This window comes from Eretmochelys imbricata, chromosome 24, assembly GCF_965152235.1.
Source record: "Eretmochelys imbricata isolate rEreImb1 chromosome 24, rEreImb1.hap1, whole genome shotgun sequence".
Taxonomy (NCBI): Eukaryota; Metazoa; Chordata; order Testudines; family Cheloniidae; genus Eretmochelys; species Eretmochelys imbricata.
In genome coordinates this window covers 14,755,969-14,775,080 of record NC_135595.1, presented here as the reverse complement: position 1 = coordinate 14,775,080, position 19,112 = coordinate 14,755,969, and the positions used below count along the sequence as shown (strand labels likewise).

General features: G+C 51.2%; 1 protein-coding gene across 1 annotated transcript in view; it reads left to right on the top strand.

Annotated features, from left to right (window-relative positions):
* The window catches only part of LOC144279948 (IgGFc-binding protein-like), a 90,567-nt gene that overhangs the window by 29,193 nt on the left and 42,262 nt on the right, over window positions 1-19,112 (top strand). Inside the window, exons 13-22 of the mRNA XM_077841653.1 lie at window positions 654-1,227; window positions 3,628-4,205; window positions 4,674-5,244; window positions 5,909-6,504; window positions 8,385-8,958; window positions 9,212-9,405; window positions 10,003-10,144; window positions 11,450-11,790; window positions 16,680-17,253; window positions 17,730-18,307. Coding sequence (XP_077697779.1) covers window positions 654-1,227; window positions 3,628-4,205; window positions 4,674-5,244; window positions 5,909-6,504; window positions 8,385-8,958; window positions 9,212-9,405; window positions 10,003-10,144; window positions 11,450-11,790; window positions 16,680-17,253; window positions 17,730-18,307 — 4,722 coding nt within the window. The remainder of the gene's footprint in view (window positions 1-653; window positions 1,228-3,627; window positions 4,206-4,673; window positions 5,245-5,908; window positions 6,505-8,384; window positions 8,959-9,211; window positions 9,406-10,002; window positions 10,145-11,449; window positions 11,791-16,679; window positions 17,254-17,729; window positions 18,308-19,112) is intronic.

Sequence of the window (19,112 nt, the reverse complement as noted above, 5' to 3'; positions counted from 1 at the left end):
CAACCTGAGGTACCTCAGGAGCCCCGGAACATTGTAGTCAGCTCCTAGAGACCTCTCGTCTCTCAGGTGATGCTGCTAACAGCTGTCACCAACGCAGCCCCCTCTTTCAGTGGAGCTGCTCCTTAACAGCTCTAACCAATGCAGTCCCTGTCATTTACAGCAGCTGCCAGCAATTCTTATTGCCAGCCCTTTCATCTACAATGGGCTATATTGAAATCACAGGTCCAATATAGGAATTGTTTGGAAAAATTCCAATCAATAGTAATGGAACCAACTCATAATTTTCAATGAATCTGGACCCAAATCTGAACCAAATTATAGCATCATACGATAGAGGTGGCTGGAAAAAGTTAATGCCATTTGGGAGAGGATTTCAGTCATTTGGAAATTAGCTTCATTCCAATATGGAATGAAAACCAAAAATTACTAAATTTTCTGGGAAGGGGAATGGAGTCTTGGCTCCAGGTCAGTCTTTGAAATCTGTTTGGTTTCCATTAAAAAGTCATTGAAAAGGAACTATCTCCTGAAAATGTTTGGATTTTGAAGAATAGGCAAATACTAGTGAAAAACTGTGTCTGAGAAGAGGTCACTTTGTAAATGAAAGACCCTGTGCACTCGATTCTGACCTTTGCCCTTTCTTTCTCACTGGGAAGGTGAATAACACCAGGGCCCACTTACCCATCTCCCTGAACAATGGGTCCCTTCGGCTCTATCAGAGCGGCACCTCCCTCGTCCTCCGCACTGACTTCAACCTCAAAGTGTCCTATGACTGGAACAACCACCTGAGGGTCACCGTCCCTAATGACTTCTCCAACAGCCTGTGCGGCCTGTGTGGCAACTATAATGGGGACCCCTCCGATGACTTCCAGACCCCAGACGGGGACCTGGCTCGCAGTGTCGCCGCCCTGGGGAAAAGCTGGGCAGTGGAAGATGAGGATCAGTTTTGCTGGCACGATTGCATTGGAGGTTGCAGGCCCTGTGCCACCAGCATAGTCAGAAAGTACAAGGAAGAGGCCTCGTGCAGCCTGATAACCAAGGTCTCAGATGGGCCCTTCAGCCAGTGCCACTCCAAGGTGGATCCTACAGTCTACTTGGACAACTGCGTGTACGATCTGTGCCAGAGCGACGGCTACAGGAAGGCCCTGTGTGAGGCCCTGAAGGCTTATGCGGATGCCTGCCAGCTGGAGGGGGTCAGGATTGGGGAATGGAGGCAGCTGGCCAGATGCCGTGAGTACAGATTTGTATGCCAAGGTCTATGGTCTGCTGGTTAGACCGGGGATCCTGGGGCTCAGCACTCTTGAGTTCTAGCCCTGGTGTTGGGAGTAAGGTTGCCAACTTTCTAATCACAGAAAACTGAACACCCTTGACCCACCTCCTGCCCTACCCCTTCTCCGAGGCCCCACCCTCTGCTCACTCCATTCCCCCCACCAGTGTCACTCGCTCTCCCCAACCCTTGCTCACTCACTCATTTTCACCAGCCTGGGGCAGGGGTTTGGAGTGCAGGAGGGGGAGAGGGTAAGGGCTCCAGGTGGGGCCAGAAATTAAGTTTTCAGGGTGCGGGAGGGGGCTTTGGGCTGGGGCGGGGGTTGGGGTGCAGGAGGGGGCTCTGGGCTGGAGCAGGGAGTGTGGGTGTGGGATGGAGTGCAGGGTGCAGGTTCTGGGAGGGAGTTTGGGTGAGGGAGGGGGCTCAGGGCTGGGGCATGGGGTTGTGGCACGGGAGGGGATGCAGGGTGCAGGCTCTGGGTGGTGCTTACCTCAGGCAGCACCTGGGAAGCAGAGATATGTCCCTCCCGCTTGGAGGTAGCCATGGGGCTCTGCGTGCTGCTCCCGACCCCAGGCATCGCCCCCGCAGCTCCCATTGGCCGTTCCCAGCCAGTGGGAGCCGTGGAGCTGGCACTTGGGGTGGGGGCAAAGCAAGGAGCCCCCGTGGCTGCCCCTGAGATGGAGGGACATGTCGCTGCTTCCCAGGAGCTGCATGGAGCCAGGTAGAGAGCCTGCCTGCCCCGCTGCACCACCAACCGGAGTTTTAACGGGTCGGTCAGCGGTGCTGACCAGAGTTGCCAGGGTCCCTTTTCGACTGGGTGTTCTGGTCGAAAACCAGGCACCCGGAAACCCTATTTGGGAGGGAGTGTGATCAAGTGATTTGGGATTGAGCAGTGATTGGGAAATCAGAGCTCCTGGATTCTATTGTACCCACAGTACTTGTCTGTCCATGGTATTGCTAAGGTGCCTGTGTAGTTTTGTGTGTAGATTTGCCCTAAGTTATGTGATGTACAGCCACAGCAGTAACTGAATCGGTTTTACGTGTCCGCACTCTGCTCCTTGTGTCGGCAGTGCACGTCCTCATCAGGAGCGCTTGCAGCAATTTAACTGTCCGTGTGGGGCATTGTGGGATGGCTTCTGAAAGGCAGCAACAGTCGACGTAATCACTGCATTGTCTACATCTACATCAACCTAACTAAATCGACCGAAGCACTATGCGCTATGCCTTTGCGGAGGTGGAGTTATTAAGTCAGTGTAATAGGCGAGTTACAGAGGTGGGAGCTCCATTTTAGTGAAGACTCCAACAGAATTAGGTTGACATAAGCTGCCCTACATCCATCTAACTCGGTAGTGTAGACCAGGTCTCCATCTGAGCTCTTTGGTCAGACTCCAGGTGAGAGCCCCAACTCCTGCCAGCAGCCAACCCTTATTTCCCCACATCACATTTCCCAGTCCTTTCTTCTCGAACTGCGGGATTTTTGCTCCACCTCCCTGCTGAGAGGCAGGGAAATCCATCCACCTCGGAGTCATTTATTGCTAGGTGTCAATGTCCTTGTGACTGCATTTGCCATTATCTTCTGGATTCTCCACCGATATGGGGTCCCTCTCAGCCAGTCCTTTTTAATGACCCATCCAGCTGAGACAGCTCGGTGACATTCGTACCGATGTTTCTTACACGTCTACACTAGCAAGCTTAGAGCAGCACAGCTGCACCGATACCCTTGTGCCGCTGTGAGATCGCTTGTGTAGCTGCGTTGTGCTGACGGGAGAGCTCTCCCCAGCAACGTAATAAAACCAGCTCAACGAGTGGCGGGAGCTTTGCTGGCAGGAGAGCATCACCCGCCAACATAGCGCTCTGCACACAAGTGCTTATGCCAGCAAAACTTGTGTTGCTCGGCGGGGGTGTTGTTTTTCACACCCCTGAGTGACAAAAGTTTTGCTGACATAAGTGCTCGTGTAGACATGGCCTTAGCGTGCCCTGGGAGCAAACAGTCATTTTGGACACACTGGGGAACACAGAAGGCATATGGGAAAACTGAGGCACACATAGACATTATAAAAATAGTACACACAATCCCCCCTTCATCACAGCCTGTCACTTTGAGTATCTAACGTCGACTGATAACACATGGATGGTTGAGGTGAAATGATGCTTTTTTTAAGTGACTCTTCCTACTATGGGCCTGATCCTGTAAGGGGCGAAGCACCTTCTACAACATACTGAGCACCCTCAGCCAATGTTGAGGTCACTGGGATTTGAGGGCTCTCAGAGCCCCACAAGATACGTCCCTTTCAGTCTATTTTAAATATTGCTTTTGCGTGGAGACGGTTTGCTGTTAAATCTGTGGGTCTTTCACTCCCCAGCCATGGAGTGCCCCCTGGAGAACAGCCAGTACCAGATCTGTGGAACAGCCTGCCCAGCCACGTGTGTGGACCAGTCAGCCCCCAGCAGCTGCCAAGACCCCTGCGTGGAAAGTTGCCAGTGCAAGGATGGTTTTGTGCTGAGCCAGGGCAAATGCATCCCCAAGGACAGCTGTGGGTGCCAGTTTGAGGGGCGTCCCTATGCCCCCAATGAGAGTTTCTGGGTTGATGAGGCATGTGGGACACGGTGCATGTGCAATGCAGCCACTAGACAAGTCGAATGCGCGGCCGCTACATGCAAACACTCAGAGAGGTGCGGGCTAGTGAACGGCATACGAGGCTGTTACCCCTCCAGCTACGCCACCTGCTCTGTGACAAGGAATCTGCACTACACCACCTTTGATGGACAGAGATACGACTTCGAAGGCACCTGCCACTATCAGCTAACTATCCTATGCAAGAAGGCAGAGGGACTGGTGGACTTTGAAGTCTACTTCCAGGAAAGCAATATTGCTCCTGTGCAGATCAAGGTCTATGAGACCGACATCAGGATCAGCAATCAATTCCCTGGGGAAATCATGGTGAGTTTCAGAAATCACATCTAGTCACTAAAACATTTCTGGAAAGTCGCCTGTGAAATCAGAAGTCGGTTGCAGAAAGTGCATGGAAGGATTTTAGAAAACAGATCAAATATTCACTGGATTCTGATGTGAATGGGCAGCCCGTGGAGAAGCTAGAGGGTTGGGGTGATGTGGTTACACTTCATCTGTGTGAGAAGGTGTCAATAGCACCCAGCATATGTGGGAACTTGGAGAGGTGGGGCTCACAGAGGAGGGAACAGCAATAGCCAATGTCAGAGAAAAGGAAAGTCTGGTTGGAGGATCCTTCCTAGTCTGGAGAGCAGGGATTCAGGCAGGCTGTAGAGGAGGGAGCAGGTCAACCTGGATGAAGATTTCAGCAGCAGTAGATGGGCCAGAGCTCTGTGCTGGAGCCAGAGGTTCCACCACGAGCGAGCAATGTTTCATATCCCATATGTCTTGCTTTTATAGGTGAATAGTTTCCTGATTACTCTTCCCTTCAACCTCGATGATAAGAAAATCACTATGTATAGAAAGGGCTGGGCCACAGTGATCCAGACAGACTTTGGTCTCACCGTTACCTATGCCGGGTGGTCAGGACGTACCACGATCACTCTGCCAGTCACCTACGTGGGAGCTGTGTGTGGTCTGTGTGGCAACTTCAACAGGGACAGGGAGGACGACATGCTTATGAGGGATGGCACGCTGGCACCAAGCCCCATCAGCTTTGGCCAGAGCTGGAAGGTGGGAGACCTCCCAGGATGCTCTGCAGTAATGATACCCCCATGTGCAAGTGTAGAGGCTATTGAAAAACAACAACGAGGTAGCAGAGGGCAGTGTGGGATCATCCTAGACAAGAGTGGCCCTTTCAGAGGATGTCACAGCAAAGTGGACCCCAATGGATACTTCGTAGACTGCGTGTACGGCTATTGCGTCCTCAGTGGGCGGGAGAGTAACGTCTGCCAGGCAGTTGCTGGCTATTCCGAGGCATGTCAGGAAGCTGGAGCTATGGTGCGTCCCTGGAGGACTACGAAATTCTGCTGTGAGTCCCCCGTGTTCACTGCTGCCTGCCCCTTGGGGGATCATTAATTCTTGTTGGCTGGTAGATGTGGATCTAAACACTGCAGAACATTTTTAACAGACAATGGTCTCTCTCAGCAGGCAGCTGCACCCTAGCCCAGGGTGCAGCTGCCAAGGCCACTACGAGTGCTGAACCCACAGCACTTGGGAAACACTGCTAGGAATGTAGTGTGCTCTCCATGGCCAGTCCAATCCTTGCCTTCCCTTCTGAGACTGGGACATAATCAGAGCTGGGACTCAGGGTGGCTACTAACTGGGATGTTTGTCCATTAGGAACTGGGCTGGGAACCCACGAACTCATCCCGCACAAGCCATCAGTTGGGAATGAATTTTAACCGCTACTGACCCTGATTCAAAACAAAAAGCTAGTAGTGAAACCATGAAACAATAAACCGAATTAGAAGCCTCATCGTAGGAGAGAGATTGTCTGTATCCCATCTCCTGGCCTCTGTGAGGCAACCAGTTCATCAGACCTGGGACCCCATTACAGATGGTGCCTTTTGTTAATTAACCAAACCAAGGAAATAGAAAATTAGGAGCTTAAATGAAATTGCATCTTTTAGTAACAGTTCCTTTTTAAACATTGCTAATGCACGATGTGAGCTAACTCTTTGTTCTAATTACAGCTCCGTCCTGTCCCCCGAACAGTCACTACGAATTCTGCAGCAGCAGCTGCGATCTGACATGCAGCAACCTCTATGCCCCGCTGCAATGCACGACCCAGTGTAAGGAAGGCTGCGTGTGTGACGAGGGCTTCGTTCTCAGTGGCGACAGCTGCGTCCCCATTTCCCAGTGCGGATGCCTCCACTGGGGACTTTACCACCAGGCCGGGGAGACCTTCCACCCGAGCGGTTCATGCGAGGAGCAGTGCATGTGTCAGGCTGGTGGGGAGGTTGTGTGTAAGGCATTCTCCTGCGGCACTGGTGAGCAATGCAGGGTGGTGGACGGTGTCCAGAAATGTCACCCATTTGGATCTGCAACCTGTTCTGCCTCTGGCCATCCCCACTACCTCTCTTTCGACGGGGTCCCCTTTGACTTCCAAGGCACCTGCACCTACATCCTGGCCGAGACCTGCACCGATGCCAGACATCTTACACCATTCTCTATCAGCGTAGAGAAAGAAGACTGGGGAACAAGGAACATGTCTGTGGCCAAGCTGTTATCCATTCAGGTGTATGGGATCACACTCACCCTGCTGCAGAACAAACAAGGGCTCATCATGGTAAGTCCTCCACATTCTCATGGACACAAATTTTATTCTATTCTACACAGGTTTGTTTGCAGTTTGGCCATCTCTCTAAGGCCCCCTCGTGGCAAAGGTTGCACTGCAGGTAGTCTGCCTCAGCTTTCCCTCTTGGGCTCCTCAATAGCTCAGAAGACAAGCTGAATAACAACCGCCCTCCTTAAGGTCTGGATTATTAAATTAGCAAACATGCCAAATAAAGTTTTCAAGTCCATCCATTTTTCTCCATACCAGGTCACTTTCCTGTCTATATTCGTGCTCCCCAAATTTCAAGTTTCCCTGCTGGAGTCTATTTGCTCCCATCAGCCTCTTGATTCTTTTCTGTTCTCCCTGAGAACTCTCTCTGCAGGGCCAGCCTCCCATCTTCCTTCTGCTGCTCTTGTAGGGGAATCAGGTGATTCGTGCTCCTCAGGTGTGCCTCCTTAGTAATCAGGGTTGGCTGGCCCACTGGCCTTAAAGGACAAGCCACCCACTTACTAATTCTTATAACATGCACATCCATGTAGTATTTCAGCACTTTCCAGCAACACACTAAGTAACTTAACCAACTCTTTCATCCTATCTCCAGGAGGAGATGTGCGTGCAGGGGATAGTTTTGTATTGGATTTACTTTTAAAAGATATAAATGTGCACGCATATTGCCTTCTATATGTTTGTGTGTGTGTGTGTGTGTGTGTGTGTTTGAGACAGCAGGTCAGAGAAATGCATCTTGCACTTGGGGCGGAAGTGGTGAGTTTTGTCAGGGTCCTTTGTTCCTGAGGAAGTTAATTCCCGAGTCTTGAACTGGTCACCAGTAAAGCTCCATCTCCTGCACAGGTAAACTTTACCCTTATTTTCCCAGAAGAATGAAGTGGTCAGCTATGATCTTCATCCTGGAGGTTTAATTGATCTTTTAGATACCCAGGGCCCAGGCCATTGAACACCTTGAAGATAAGGTCTGAGAACTTGAACTGGATTCAGTGTTCTCTTTGAAAGGCAGAAGGGGGAGCAGAGGACAGTTTTGATGTGTTCTATGTAGCCAGTGCTGCTGAGGAGATGCTTCTGTATCTGATAGAGATTCTGGAGTGCTGAAGGATTCATGGTATATCACATTACTGAAGTCCAGAAGAGAGGTGATGAAGGCATGAAATGATGCCAGATCATCATCCATCAGGATGGGACAAAGTCTCCTGGCCAACTGGAGATGGTAGGAAGTATTGCTCCTGGATGCTGCTATGTCAGAGCTTCATTTGGGCAAGCTGAGCATCTTCCTAGCTCAGCTCAATCTTCTTTGCCTCCCTTCTTGGTTTATACACCATGTTTCTCAGAATTAATGATTTGGGGAACTCTCTACACCTAATTCACATTTGTGCAAACATGGAATAAACGTCCTCCCCATTTTAACTCCATTGGCTCTGTGTTGAATAATTTCTCCCATGATTCATTCCCCTGAGAAATCTTCAGTCTAACTTGGGATAAATACAACATGTGGTAAATTGGTGGACATAGGAGAAGAAGGCAAGGGGTGAAGGAATGAGGTGTCACCAGGGAAGTGGGTCTTTAGGGGAGAAGGGGAGATAGACAATAAGTAGGAGAGTGTTCTATGTGCAGGAGCTTGCATGAAAAGGAGATGCAAGCCAAACATGGTTGGAGAAAATAGCAATGGTAAAGAGAGAGAACTGGGAGGGAGCTGAGGTGATGCAGAGAGGAGAGAAGAGATGTAGACGAGGGTGGCAATGTGAAGACCTTGGAAGGTGAGGACAAGTCATCCCAAAGTGAAATCTGGAGTCATTCTGATTTATGCCATGTGTCAGTGAGAGCAGAATCTTGTCTGTGTCCCTGCTTCCCCGTGCTCACAGGGAATGTTCTCTCTCTTCCAGGTGAACGGGGTGTTCCACAACCTCCCAGTGATCATGGCTGATGGGCAGCTTAGAGCATATCAACATGGCACAAACATTCTGGTGCAAACCAACTTCGGCCTCACTGTGAGCTACGACCTGGTTTACCAAGCCAGGGTCACCATCCCAGGAAGCTATGAGGGCCAGACGTGTGGCCTGTGCGGGAACTACAATGGACGGGAAGATGAGGAGTTCCTGCTCCCCAGTGGCAGGACAGCCCCTGATGTGGCAGCATTTGGCTCTGCTTGGGAAGTCGAGATCCCAGGAGCATCCTGTACAGACAGATGTGCTGGAAACAGCTGTCCAGTTTGCGAAGAGAAGAAGAAGGATGTCTTCAAAGGGCGCAACTACTGTGGGCTGCTCACAGACCCCAATGGCCCCTTCGCGGCCTGCCATGGCGCGGTCAGCCCCAGCGTGTATCAGAGCAACTGCCTGTATGATGTGTGCCTGGGAAACGGGGATGCACAGGTCCTGTGCCAGAGCATCCACAGCTATGTGACGGCCTGCCAAGAGGCCAAGGTCACCATCCAGCCCTGGAGGAGCGCCTCCTTCTGTGGTAAATGCACCCACAATGTAGGAGCTCTGGGACGCCCTGGGGAAGGGAGGGTGTCAGTTTTACTGGGCATCTTGTTCCAGGCCTCTGGGCTTCTTCTGGAAGTCTTCTGGGTGGGAGCCAACAATCTCATGTTCCCTTAGAAAGATGCCCTGTTCCTCTCCTCCCTGTCCTGCTGTCTTCTCCTTCATGTCTGTCCCTCTAGACCATGGTATGAGATCTTTCCATCCATCCTTTATTTCTCTCTCTATTTAAGCTGTGAGCTGCCCAGTCAACAGTCACTACGAGGTCTGCGCTGACCTCTGCTCCACCACCTGCTCTGGAGACATCATGGACTGCCCAGAGACCTGTGCTGAAGGCTGCCAGTGTGACGAGGGCTTCTTCTTCGATGGCCAGGGCTGTGTGACTCCAGAGAGCTGTGGGTGCTTCGAGCGTGGGAGATATTACAAGGTACCGCCCCCTGCTGGAGTGTCTGGGTCTGATCTAATTTTTGCTCTGACCATATCTTAATCCCTACACTGGTCAAGAATATAGGATTTGCTATTCTGGATCAGAGCATTGGTTCATCCAGGCTGGCTTCCCTCTCTGCTAGTATCTAATGCTCAAAGTGCCAAAAAAGGCCAGAAGATTTATTACCCTGTGCCTGTTGTGGGGAAACTGAGGCACAGATAGGCACAGTGACTTGCTCAAGGCCACCTAGTAAGTGAGTAGAAGATGGGAGGTTAAAACCTAAGAATTGTTCCTGGCCTTAAGCCCAGTCCTCAGCCCATTAGACAGCCTTTCTCTCTAAAGGCAAGAGGAAATAATATTATGACAAAATGGACATTTTTATAGATACATAGATTCTAAGGCCAGAAGGATCCATTGTGATCATCTAGTCTGCCCTCCTGTATAACACAGGCCAGAAAGCTGCCCCAATATCATTCCGAGAGCACATCTGTTAGAAAAACACATTCACAGCTCTGGGTTTAGCGCTGTCAAAAATTATTTTAAATAATCATTTCCAGTTACATTCTGCTATTTTCTGTTTTCCAAACGTTCCATCAGCCCAATGAGACAGTCCTGATGAACGAGTGCCAGCAAAGCTGCACGTGTGTTCCTGCCCGAGGGGTGACCTGTAAAGCCCAGGGCTGCTCCCGAGAAGAAATCTGCCAGATTAGAGATGGCGTCAGGGCCTGCGTCAGCAAAGGTACAGGACAGTCACTGTTTGAAACGTCCCTGGAAGGGTTATTGTACAGGAGCGAGTAAGTAGCTGTGGTTAAGTCTCCTCACCCTTCTCACTCTCCCCCTTCATTTAGCCTGGAACCTTGACCCATAATATTGCAGAATTTCGACCGGAAAGATGGAAAGACTTGTTGGGTCTCTCCAGCAGAGCCGGGTGGGCAGCTGTCAGAGATCTGTGCAGATTCCATGATTCTCTCTCCGGGAGCAGGCTGGGGGCTGCTATAAACAGAACACTCTGGCTACAGACCCATAGGGACCATCAGTCATCTGGGCAGTGTCAGAGCCCATCACCTCTCAGCCACTCTCCCTGTCTGCTCCATGCTAGAGGTCCGCTTGGGCCTAATTTTTGAGGAGCCCAAGCCCGAGAAGGTCAGGTCATTTCCCGACCCAGCCTGACTCTTCCAATGAAAGTGGATGAGTGCCAGGGCCACCTCCTGCCCCTGGGGTTGGCTCGGCGGTGGCTATGTACCTGTTCCTGCCATCCGCCATCCCTGGCTGCAGTGTGTGCGCTCTGGGGCAGCTCCCTCACTCCACAGTATGCATAATGCAGCCAGGTGGCAGTGCTCGTAGGAGCTGGGCATGCACCTACCTCCGCGCTCACCCCACAGGTAGGGCGGCCAACTGTCTCATTTGTGAAAACTGGACACTGAGCATCAGAACCTCCCCTGCTCCACCTCTTCCCACAAGGCCCTTCCCCTTGCTCCACCTCTTTCCCTCAAGGCCCTGTCCCCGTTCCTCTTTCCCCACCCACTGTCGCTCACTGCTCTCTCCACCCACAGGCAGAAGGAGAACGGCTGACTTGACCCAAGCCCAAGAGGGTCCCGTTGATTTCCTACTCAACCTGACCCAGACCTGACACTTGTAGTCGGCTCCCATCAGGTTTGGGTTGCATTGCAGGGCTCTGCTCCATACTACCTGTCACATGGCCCTCTGTGTTAACCACCAACACGAGAGGCTGTGGGAAGGGTGATAGAGGAAGTGGCTCTGCTGGCTCAAAGACTGCTGTGGTCTCACCCATGCAGAGAGATTTCCCAGCAGAGGACTTGTGGGAGGTTTGGGAACTGTCCAAGGGAAATATGTATGGGGATGGATGGCTAGATAGATAGATCGATCATTTGCTCCATTTCACAAACAGGCTAGATTAAGAAGTAGGATTACAATGACACTAAATATCACCCCAATTTTCACACCACCCTCAGCCCCCTCTCCGCTCTCATATATAACTGATTAGTCTGGTGTCTCTTGTCTTTCTATTGTCTTTCCCCGCTAGTCATTCCAAAGCCATCATGCAGCGTGGTCCGCTGCAGAGAAGGAACTATTTGCAAGATGATAAATGGGCAGCCAGAGTGTGTGCCAGTCTCTCAGGCCACGTGCTGGGCTGGGGGTTACTTGCATTACCACACCTTCGATGGACGGGTGTATGATTTCCACGGCACCTGCAACTACACAGTGGCCAAGACCTGCAGGGATGACTCCGTCCTGCCCTCCTTCCATGTCACGGCCAAGAGCGAGAATGGTGGGAACACACAGGTCTTCTACATTGGGTCGGTGACTGTCCAGGTGGATGGAGTCACCATTACAGCAGCCAGGGCTGAGGTCGGCTTTGTGGGGGTAAGTGCTGGGCGTGGTCAGTACTTTGATAGGATACCTTTAAAACATTTACCCAAGGTGTTGCAGGGGGTAGAATTGTTTAAGTAGTAGATGGTGCTCTCCTCCTGAATTGGTGCTGTCCCTGAAGGCATGGCACTGTACTAGGGGGTGCTGTTCAGATGTACAGGTATCCCAGTAGGGTGCACTCTCCCAGTGGAGTCAGTGCTGACCCCAATTCCCATCATGGCAATACCAGGTGCTGTGTGTCATAGAATGGGGCAGGTGGCCAGCAAGGGGCACTGACCCAATTCCAAAGCTCTGTGCTTGGAGCTACCGTCAGCAACTGGAACGTGGGCGGTCAGACCTCCTGGCTGAAGCATTGGCAGTCAGGGCTAGTAGGCAGATCTGGAGTCAGGAACCAGGAATCAGAGACAAGGGTCAAAACAACCTCCCCAGGAATTGCGTCACTCGCCAATGGCTCTATCTGACACGGGCCCCTCCCTTGCAGGAGCCGCTCCCTAATGGCTCTATCCGATGCGGGCCGCTCTCTCACAGGAGCCGCTCCCTAATGTGGCCCCCTCTCCGGAGCTTCTCCCTAACAGCTCTAACCAATGCAGCCCTCTTCTCCGCAGGAGCTGCTCCCTGACAGCTCTAACTGATGCGCTAGGGTTGCCAGGCATCCGGTTTTCAGTCTGAACACCTGGTCAAAAAGGGACCCTGGCAGCTCTGGTCAGCACAGCTGACTGGACTGCTAAAAGTCTGGTTGGCTGCAGAAGGGCAGGCAGGCACCGTGCCCAGGTCAGCACAGCTCCCGAGAAGCAGCTGGCATGTCTCTCCGGCTCCTACGTGGAGGGGCAGCCAGGGGGGGTTCCGCGCACTGCCCCTGCCTGCAGGCACTGCCCCGAGCACCAGCTCTGCAGCTCCCATTGGCCAGGAATCGTGGCCAATGGGAGCTGCAGGGGCAGCACCTGTGGGTGGAGTCAGTGCATGGAGCCCCCTGGCCTGCAGGCAGAGGCAGCACACAGAGACCTGTGACATGCCTCCACTTTCCGGGTGTCACACAGAATTCCTCCATTCCTGGGAAATGCCAGGGCTGCATGAGGTCAGCGCCGCCCAGAGCCCACACCCCACAACCCCTCCTGCATCCCAAATCCCTAACCCAGCCCTGAGCCTCCCTCCCACACCCTTAACCCCTCATTTCTGGCCCCAGCCCAGAGCCCGTACCTCCTCCCACACTCCAACCTTCTGTCCCAGCCCAGATCCCCCTCCCACGTTCCGAACCCCTGGACCCCAGCCTGGAGCCCCCTCCTGCACCACAAATCCCTCATCCCTGGTGTTACATTCTATACCTTGGGGGAGCGTCTTGTAACATGCATGCAATGGGAATATTCCTCATTTTCATATAATCATGATCTTACATATAAAGCACGCCTTGTAAGGTGTCAAGGGAAAAGTTATGATCTGTTGAAAGTCATTTCTCTATCCACATATGTGTGTCATCAATACATGTGAACTTATGAGAATTGTGTTGTATGGTGGTCACTAAAACATGTTGTAAGTTGGGGAATCAGCCAGATATTAGCTCCCCAGAGGCAACAGCAAGGAAAGTGACCAATATCCAGGCAGGGAGTCAAACAACCCATCAACAGCCATTGTCCAGCCAGGGAGCTACACTGCAATGACTCACCTGCATGAGGCCACACCAGAGGAATTGCTCAGCCTTGCTTGGAGAGACTCAGCAATGCCCCCCAAACATGCCTGGACTTGTGCTCCCCAAACACATGGACTGAGGGTATAAAACAAACAGAGTGGACACACACTGGGCCCTTCTCCTGCCCCCACCTAGGCTGCATGCAACTAAGACACTGAGAAGAAGACAAGACTCCAACAGAGGAGATTGTCCCAGGTTTAAGGAAAAAACCTGTATATTAAGGACTGCAATGTGCAGTGGGATAAGAAAAACTGCTTAATCTAGATGTTGCCCTTTCTAATAGGGTAGAGAGTTTAGACTGCATGCTTATATTTTATTTTATTTTGGTAACCACTCTGACTTTTTGCCGATCACTTAATATCACTTAAAATCTATCTTTGTAGTTAATAAATTTGTTTGTTTATTCTATCTGAAGCAGTGCATTTGGTTTGAAGTGTGTCAGAGACTCCCCTTGGGATAACAAGCCTGGTACATATCGATTTCTTTGTTAAATTGACGAACTCATATAAGCTTGCAGTGTCCAGCGGGCATAACTGGACACTGCAAGACGGAGGTTCCTAGGGTTGTGTCTGGGACCAGAGATGCTGGCTAGTGTCATTCAGTTGCACAATCCAAGGAGCAGCTTACACGCCAGAGGCTGTGTGTGAACAGCCCAGGAGTGGGGGTTCTCACAGCAGAGCAGGGTAAGGCTGGCTCCCAAAGTCAAGGATTGGAGTGACCTAGGAGATCACTGGTTCGGATAACACCAGGGGAACGTCACACCTGAACCCACCCCAGAGCACACACCCCCAGCCACAGCCTTCACCCGCTCCTGCACCCCAACCCCCTGTCCCAGCCTGATGAAAATGAGTCAGTGAGCAAGGATGGGAGAGAGTGAGCGACAGAGGGAGGGGGGGAATGGAGTGAGTGGGGGTGGGGCTTCTGAGGAGGGGTGGGGCCTCAGGGCAGGGAGCAGAACAACGGTGTTCAGTTTTCTGCAATTAGAAAGTTGGCAACCCTAGACGTGGCCCTTTCCCCTGCAGGAGCCTCTCCCTAATGGCTCTAGGTGACAGCTCCCTCCCTGTAGCCACTTCCTAATGGCTCTAACTGATGCGGCCCCCTCGCCTTCAAAATTCCAACTTTTGAACTGTTTACAGTGTCATGGTCACCATGCTGGTCCCAGGGTGTTAGAGAGACAAGGTGGGAGAGGTAATGTCTTTTATTGGTCCAACTTCTGTTGGTGAAGGGGACAAGTCATCCAGCTACCCAGAGCTCTTCTTCAGGTCTGGAAAGGGTACTCAGGGCTGGTCTAGGCTAGAGAATTAGATCTACCCAGCTGTGTCGCTCAGGGGCACATAGGCACCAAATTTTGGTTCACAGGGGTGCCCCAACCTCTCTACACCCCTTCCCCCAAGCCCCCACCCCTGTCCTGCCCCTTCCTTCCCCCCTCTCCACCACTTTCCCCAAGCCCCCGCGCCCTCTGCACCCCTTTCCACCCCCATTGCTCCCCTTCCCCTCCCAGCGCCTCCTGCACACCACGGAACAGCTGATGGCACTGGGCAGGAGGCGCTGGGAGGGAGGGGGAGAAGCTGATCCAAAGGGCTGCCAGTGCGTGCCCAGCCCCCACTATTTGTTTTTCGTGTGTGCTTCAGCCCTGGAGCACCCATGGAGTTGGCGCCTATTCAGGGGCGTGAAAAATCCATACTCCAAGCAATGTAATTAAGTCATCGTAAGGGCTTGTCTACACTTACAGAGCTGCACCAGTGCAGCTGCACAGCTGTAGCACCTAGTGAAGATGTTACCTAGGCCGACAGGACAGCTTCTCTTGTTGGCGTAGGTACTCCACGCAGTCCACACTACAGTGCTAGGTCAGTGCAAAGCAGTTCACCTTGACCAATAAGTGTCTCCAGTAAAATTTCGCTCTCGAACATAACAGTCCCTGCTACATCGACTTAATAACTCCACCTCCATAAGAGGTTTAGAGTCAATGTCGATGTAGTTAGGTCGACGCCATGTCAATGTAGATAGCTCGACGCCATGTCAATGTAGATACTGCGTGGATTACATGGACTGTTACTGGCTTTCAGAAGCCATCCCACAATGCCCCACACCGACAGTACAATCGGTACAAGTGCTCCTGGTGAGGTTGCATATTGCACAGACACAGGAGCAAAGAGTAGACATGCACAAGCGATGTAATCACTGAGGTGGCTTTATGCTGACGTAAATCAGGTCAACTTAATTTTGTAGTAAGAAGAAAAGGAGGACTTGTGGCACCTTAGAGACTAACCAGTTTATTTGAGCATAAGCTTTCGTGTAGCTGTAGCTCACAAAAGCTTTTGCTCAAATAAATTGGTTAGTCTCTAAGGTGCCACAAGTACTCCTTTTCTTTTTGTGAATACAGACTAACACGGCTGTTACTCTGAAACCTTAATTTTGTAGTGTGGCCATGCCCTGACGGGTGGTACCTATGTCAACAGGTGATGCCCACCTGTCAACATAGCGCTCCCTGCACCAGGGGATAGGTCAGTATAACTGTGTTCCTCAGGGGTGTGGATTTTCCACAGCTGCAGCGTTCCAAATGTAGACGAGCCCAGAGTGTCATAGCTAAATACAAGGTGAAACAGATTGTTTAACATAAGTGGTTAAACCCACTGACATCATAGGACAAAAAGGGTGGGTTATTGAGTTAACAGATTGCTGTAATAATCTATAACTCGTGTCTTTATTAAAACCATGACTTTTACTGTGCAACAAAGTTAAGAATTTAGGATCCCAGTCTCGACTTTTGAAAGTGTGGTTCCATTATTAAACAACTTTCAAAATATTGAAATCCTCCGAAAAGAATTACATTTCTCCACCCAGCTCTATTTAATCTGATGTTTTAAAGTAATTCTGGTTCAGATTTGGGTCAAGGTTCATTGAGAGGGGAGGGATAGCTCAGTGGTTTGAGCATTGGCCGGCTAAACAGAAGGTTGTGAGCTCAATCCTTGAGGGGGCCATTTAGAGATCTGGGGCAGAAATTGGGAATTGGTCCTGCTTTGAGCAGGGGGTTGGACTAGATGACCTCCTGAGGTCCCTTCCATCCCTGATATTCCATGATTCTATGAGAGATTTGGCTCCAGGTTGCAATACTTGCTAATCTGAGTAGGAGCCACTTTGCAAATGACAGACTAGTGCACTCAATTGTGACCTTTGCCTTTTCTGTCTCACTGTGAAGCTGAATAACACCAGGGCCCACTTACCCATCTCCCTGAACAACGGGGCCCTTCGGCTCTATCAGAGCGGCACCTCCCTCATCCTCCGCACCGATTTCAACTTCAGCATGTCCTATGACTGGAACAACCACCTGAGAATCACTGTTCCCAGGGTCTTCTTGGACAGCTTGTGCGGCCTGTGTGGCAACTATAATGGGGACCCCTCCGATGACTTCCAGACCTCAGAAGGGGACCTGGCTCCCAGTGTCGCCGCCCTGGGGAAAAGCTGGTCAGTGGAAGAGGAGGATCAGTTTTGCTGGCACGATTGCATTGGAGGTTGCAGGCCCTGTGCCGCCAGCATAGCCAGAAAGTACAAGGAAGAGGCCTCGTGCGGCCTGATAACCAAGGTCTCAGATGGGCCCTTCAGCCAGTGCCACACCAAGGTGGATCCTACAGTCTACTTGGACAACTGCGTGTACGATCTGTGCCACAGCGACGGCTACAGGAAGGCCCTGTGTGAGGCCCTGAAGGCCTATGCGGACGCTTGCCAGCTGGAGGGGGTCAGGATTGGGGAATGGAGACAGCTGGCCAGATGCCGTGAGTATGCCAAGATTTGTATGCCAAGGTCTATGGTCTGCTGGTTAGACCGGGAAGCCTGGGGCTCAGCACTCTTGAGTTCTAGCCCTGGTGTTGGGAGGGGGCGTGATCGAGTGGTTTGGGATTGAGTAGTGATTGGGAAATCAGGACTCTGGGTTCTATTGTACCCACAGTACTTGTTTGTCCTTGGAATTGCTAAGGTGCCTGTCACTTGGAGTATCTAATGTCCACTGATAACACATGGATGATTGGGGTAAAATGATGCCAGTTTTTAAGTCACTCTTCCTACCATGAACCTGATCCTGTAAGGTGCTAATCACCTCCGGCAGTGTGCTGAGCACCCTAACCTCCTGTTCAGGTCACTGGGATTTGAGGGCTCTCAGATCCCACAAGATACATTCCCCTCTGTCTATTTTAAATACTGCTTTTGCATGAAGAGAACTTGCTGCTAAATCTGTGGGTCCTTCACTCCCCAGCCATGGAGTGCCCCCTGGAGAACAGCCAGTACCAGCTCTGTGGAACAGCCTGCCCAGCCACGTGTGTGGACCAGTCAGCCCCTAGCAGCTGCCAAGACCCCTGCGTGGAAAGCTGCCAGTGCAAGGACGGTTTTGTGCTGAGCCAGGGCAAATGCATCCCCAAGGGCAGCTGTGGGTGCCAGTTTGAGGGGCGTCCCTATGCCCCCAATGAGAGTTTCTGGGTCGATGAGGCATGTGGGACACGGTGCATGTGCGATGCAGCCACTGGACAGGTCGAATGCGCGGCTGCTACGTGCAAACACTCGGAGAGGTGCGGGCTAGTGAACGGCGTACGGGGCTGTTACCCCTCCAGCTACGCCACCTGCTCCGTGACAAGGAATCTGCACTACACCACCTTTGATGGACAGAGATACGACTTCAAAGGCACCTGCCACTACCAGCTCACATCCCTGTGCGAGAAGGCAGAGGGACTGGTGGACTTTGAAGTCTACTTCCAGGAGAACAGTACTACTCCTGTACAGATCAAGGTGTATCAGACCAACCTCAGGATCAGCAATCAATTCCCTGGGAAAGTGCTGGTGAGTTTCTTAAATTGTCTCTAATCTCTCTAAAACATTTGGGGAAAGTCACCTGCTTGATCCAGAAAAGTTGCCGACGGTGCATGGAAGGATTTTGAAATATAGGGTGTATTGTAACCAACAGGGAGCCAATGGAGATATTTAAGGATTGGGGTGATGTGGTTACACTTCAGATGTGTGAGAAGGTGTCTGAATCATAGAATTCTAGGGCTGGAAAGTACCTCGAGAGGTCATCTAGTCAAGTCCCCTGCACTCATGGCAAGATTAAGTGTTACTTAGACCATCCCTGACAGGTGTTTGTCTAACCTGCTCTTAAAAATCTCCAATGATGGAGATTCCACAACCTCCCTAGGCAATTTATTCCAGTGATTAACTACCCTGGCAGTAAGGAAGTTTTTCTTAATGTCCAACCTAAACCTCCCTTGCTGTAGTTTAAGCCCATTGCTTTTTATCCTGTCCTCAGAGATTAAAGAGAACAATTTTCACCCTCCTCCTTGTAACAACGTTTTATATAGTTGAAAATTGTCATCATGTCCCCTCTCAGTCTTCTCTTCTTCAGACTAAACAAACCCAATTTTTCAATCTTCCCTCACAGGTCAGGTTTTCTAGACCTTTAATCATGTTTGTTGCTCTTCTCTGGACTTTCTCCAATTTGACCACATCTTTCCTGAAATGTGGCACCCAGAACTGGACAAAATACTCCAACTGAGTCCTAATCAGCACAGAGAAGAGCAGAAGAATTATTTCTTGTGCCTTGCTTACAACACTCCTGATAATACATCCCAGAGTGATGTTTGCTTTTTTT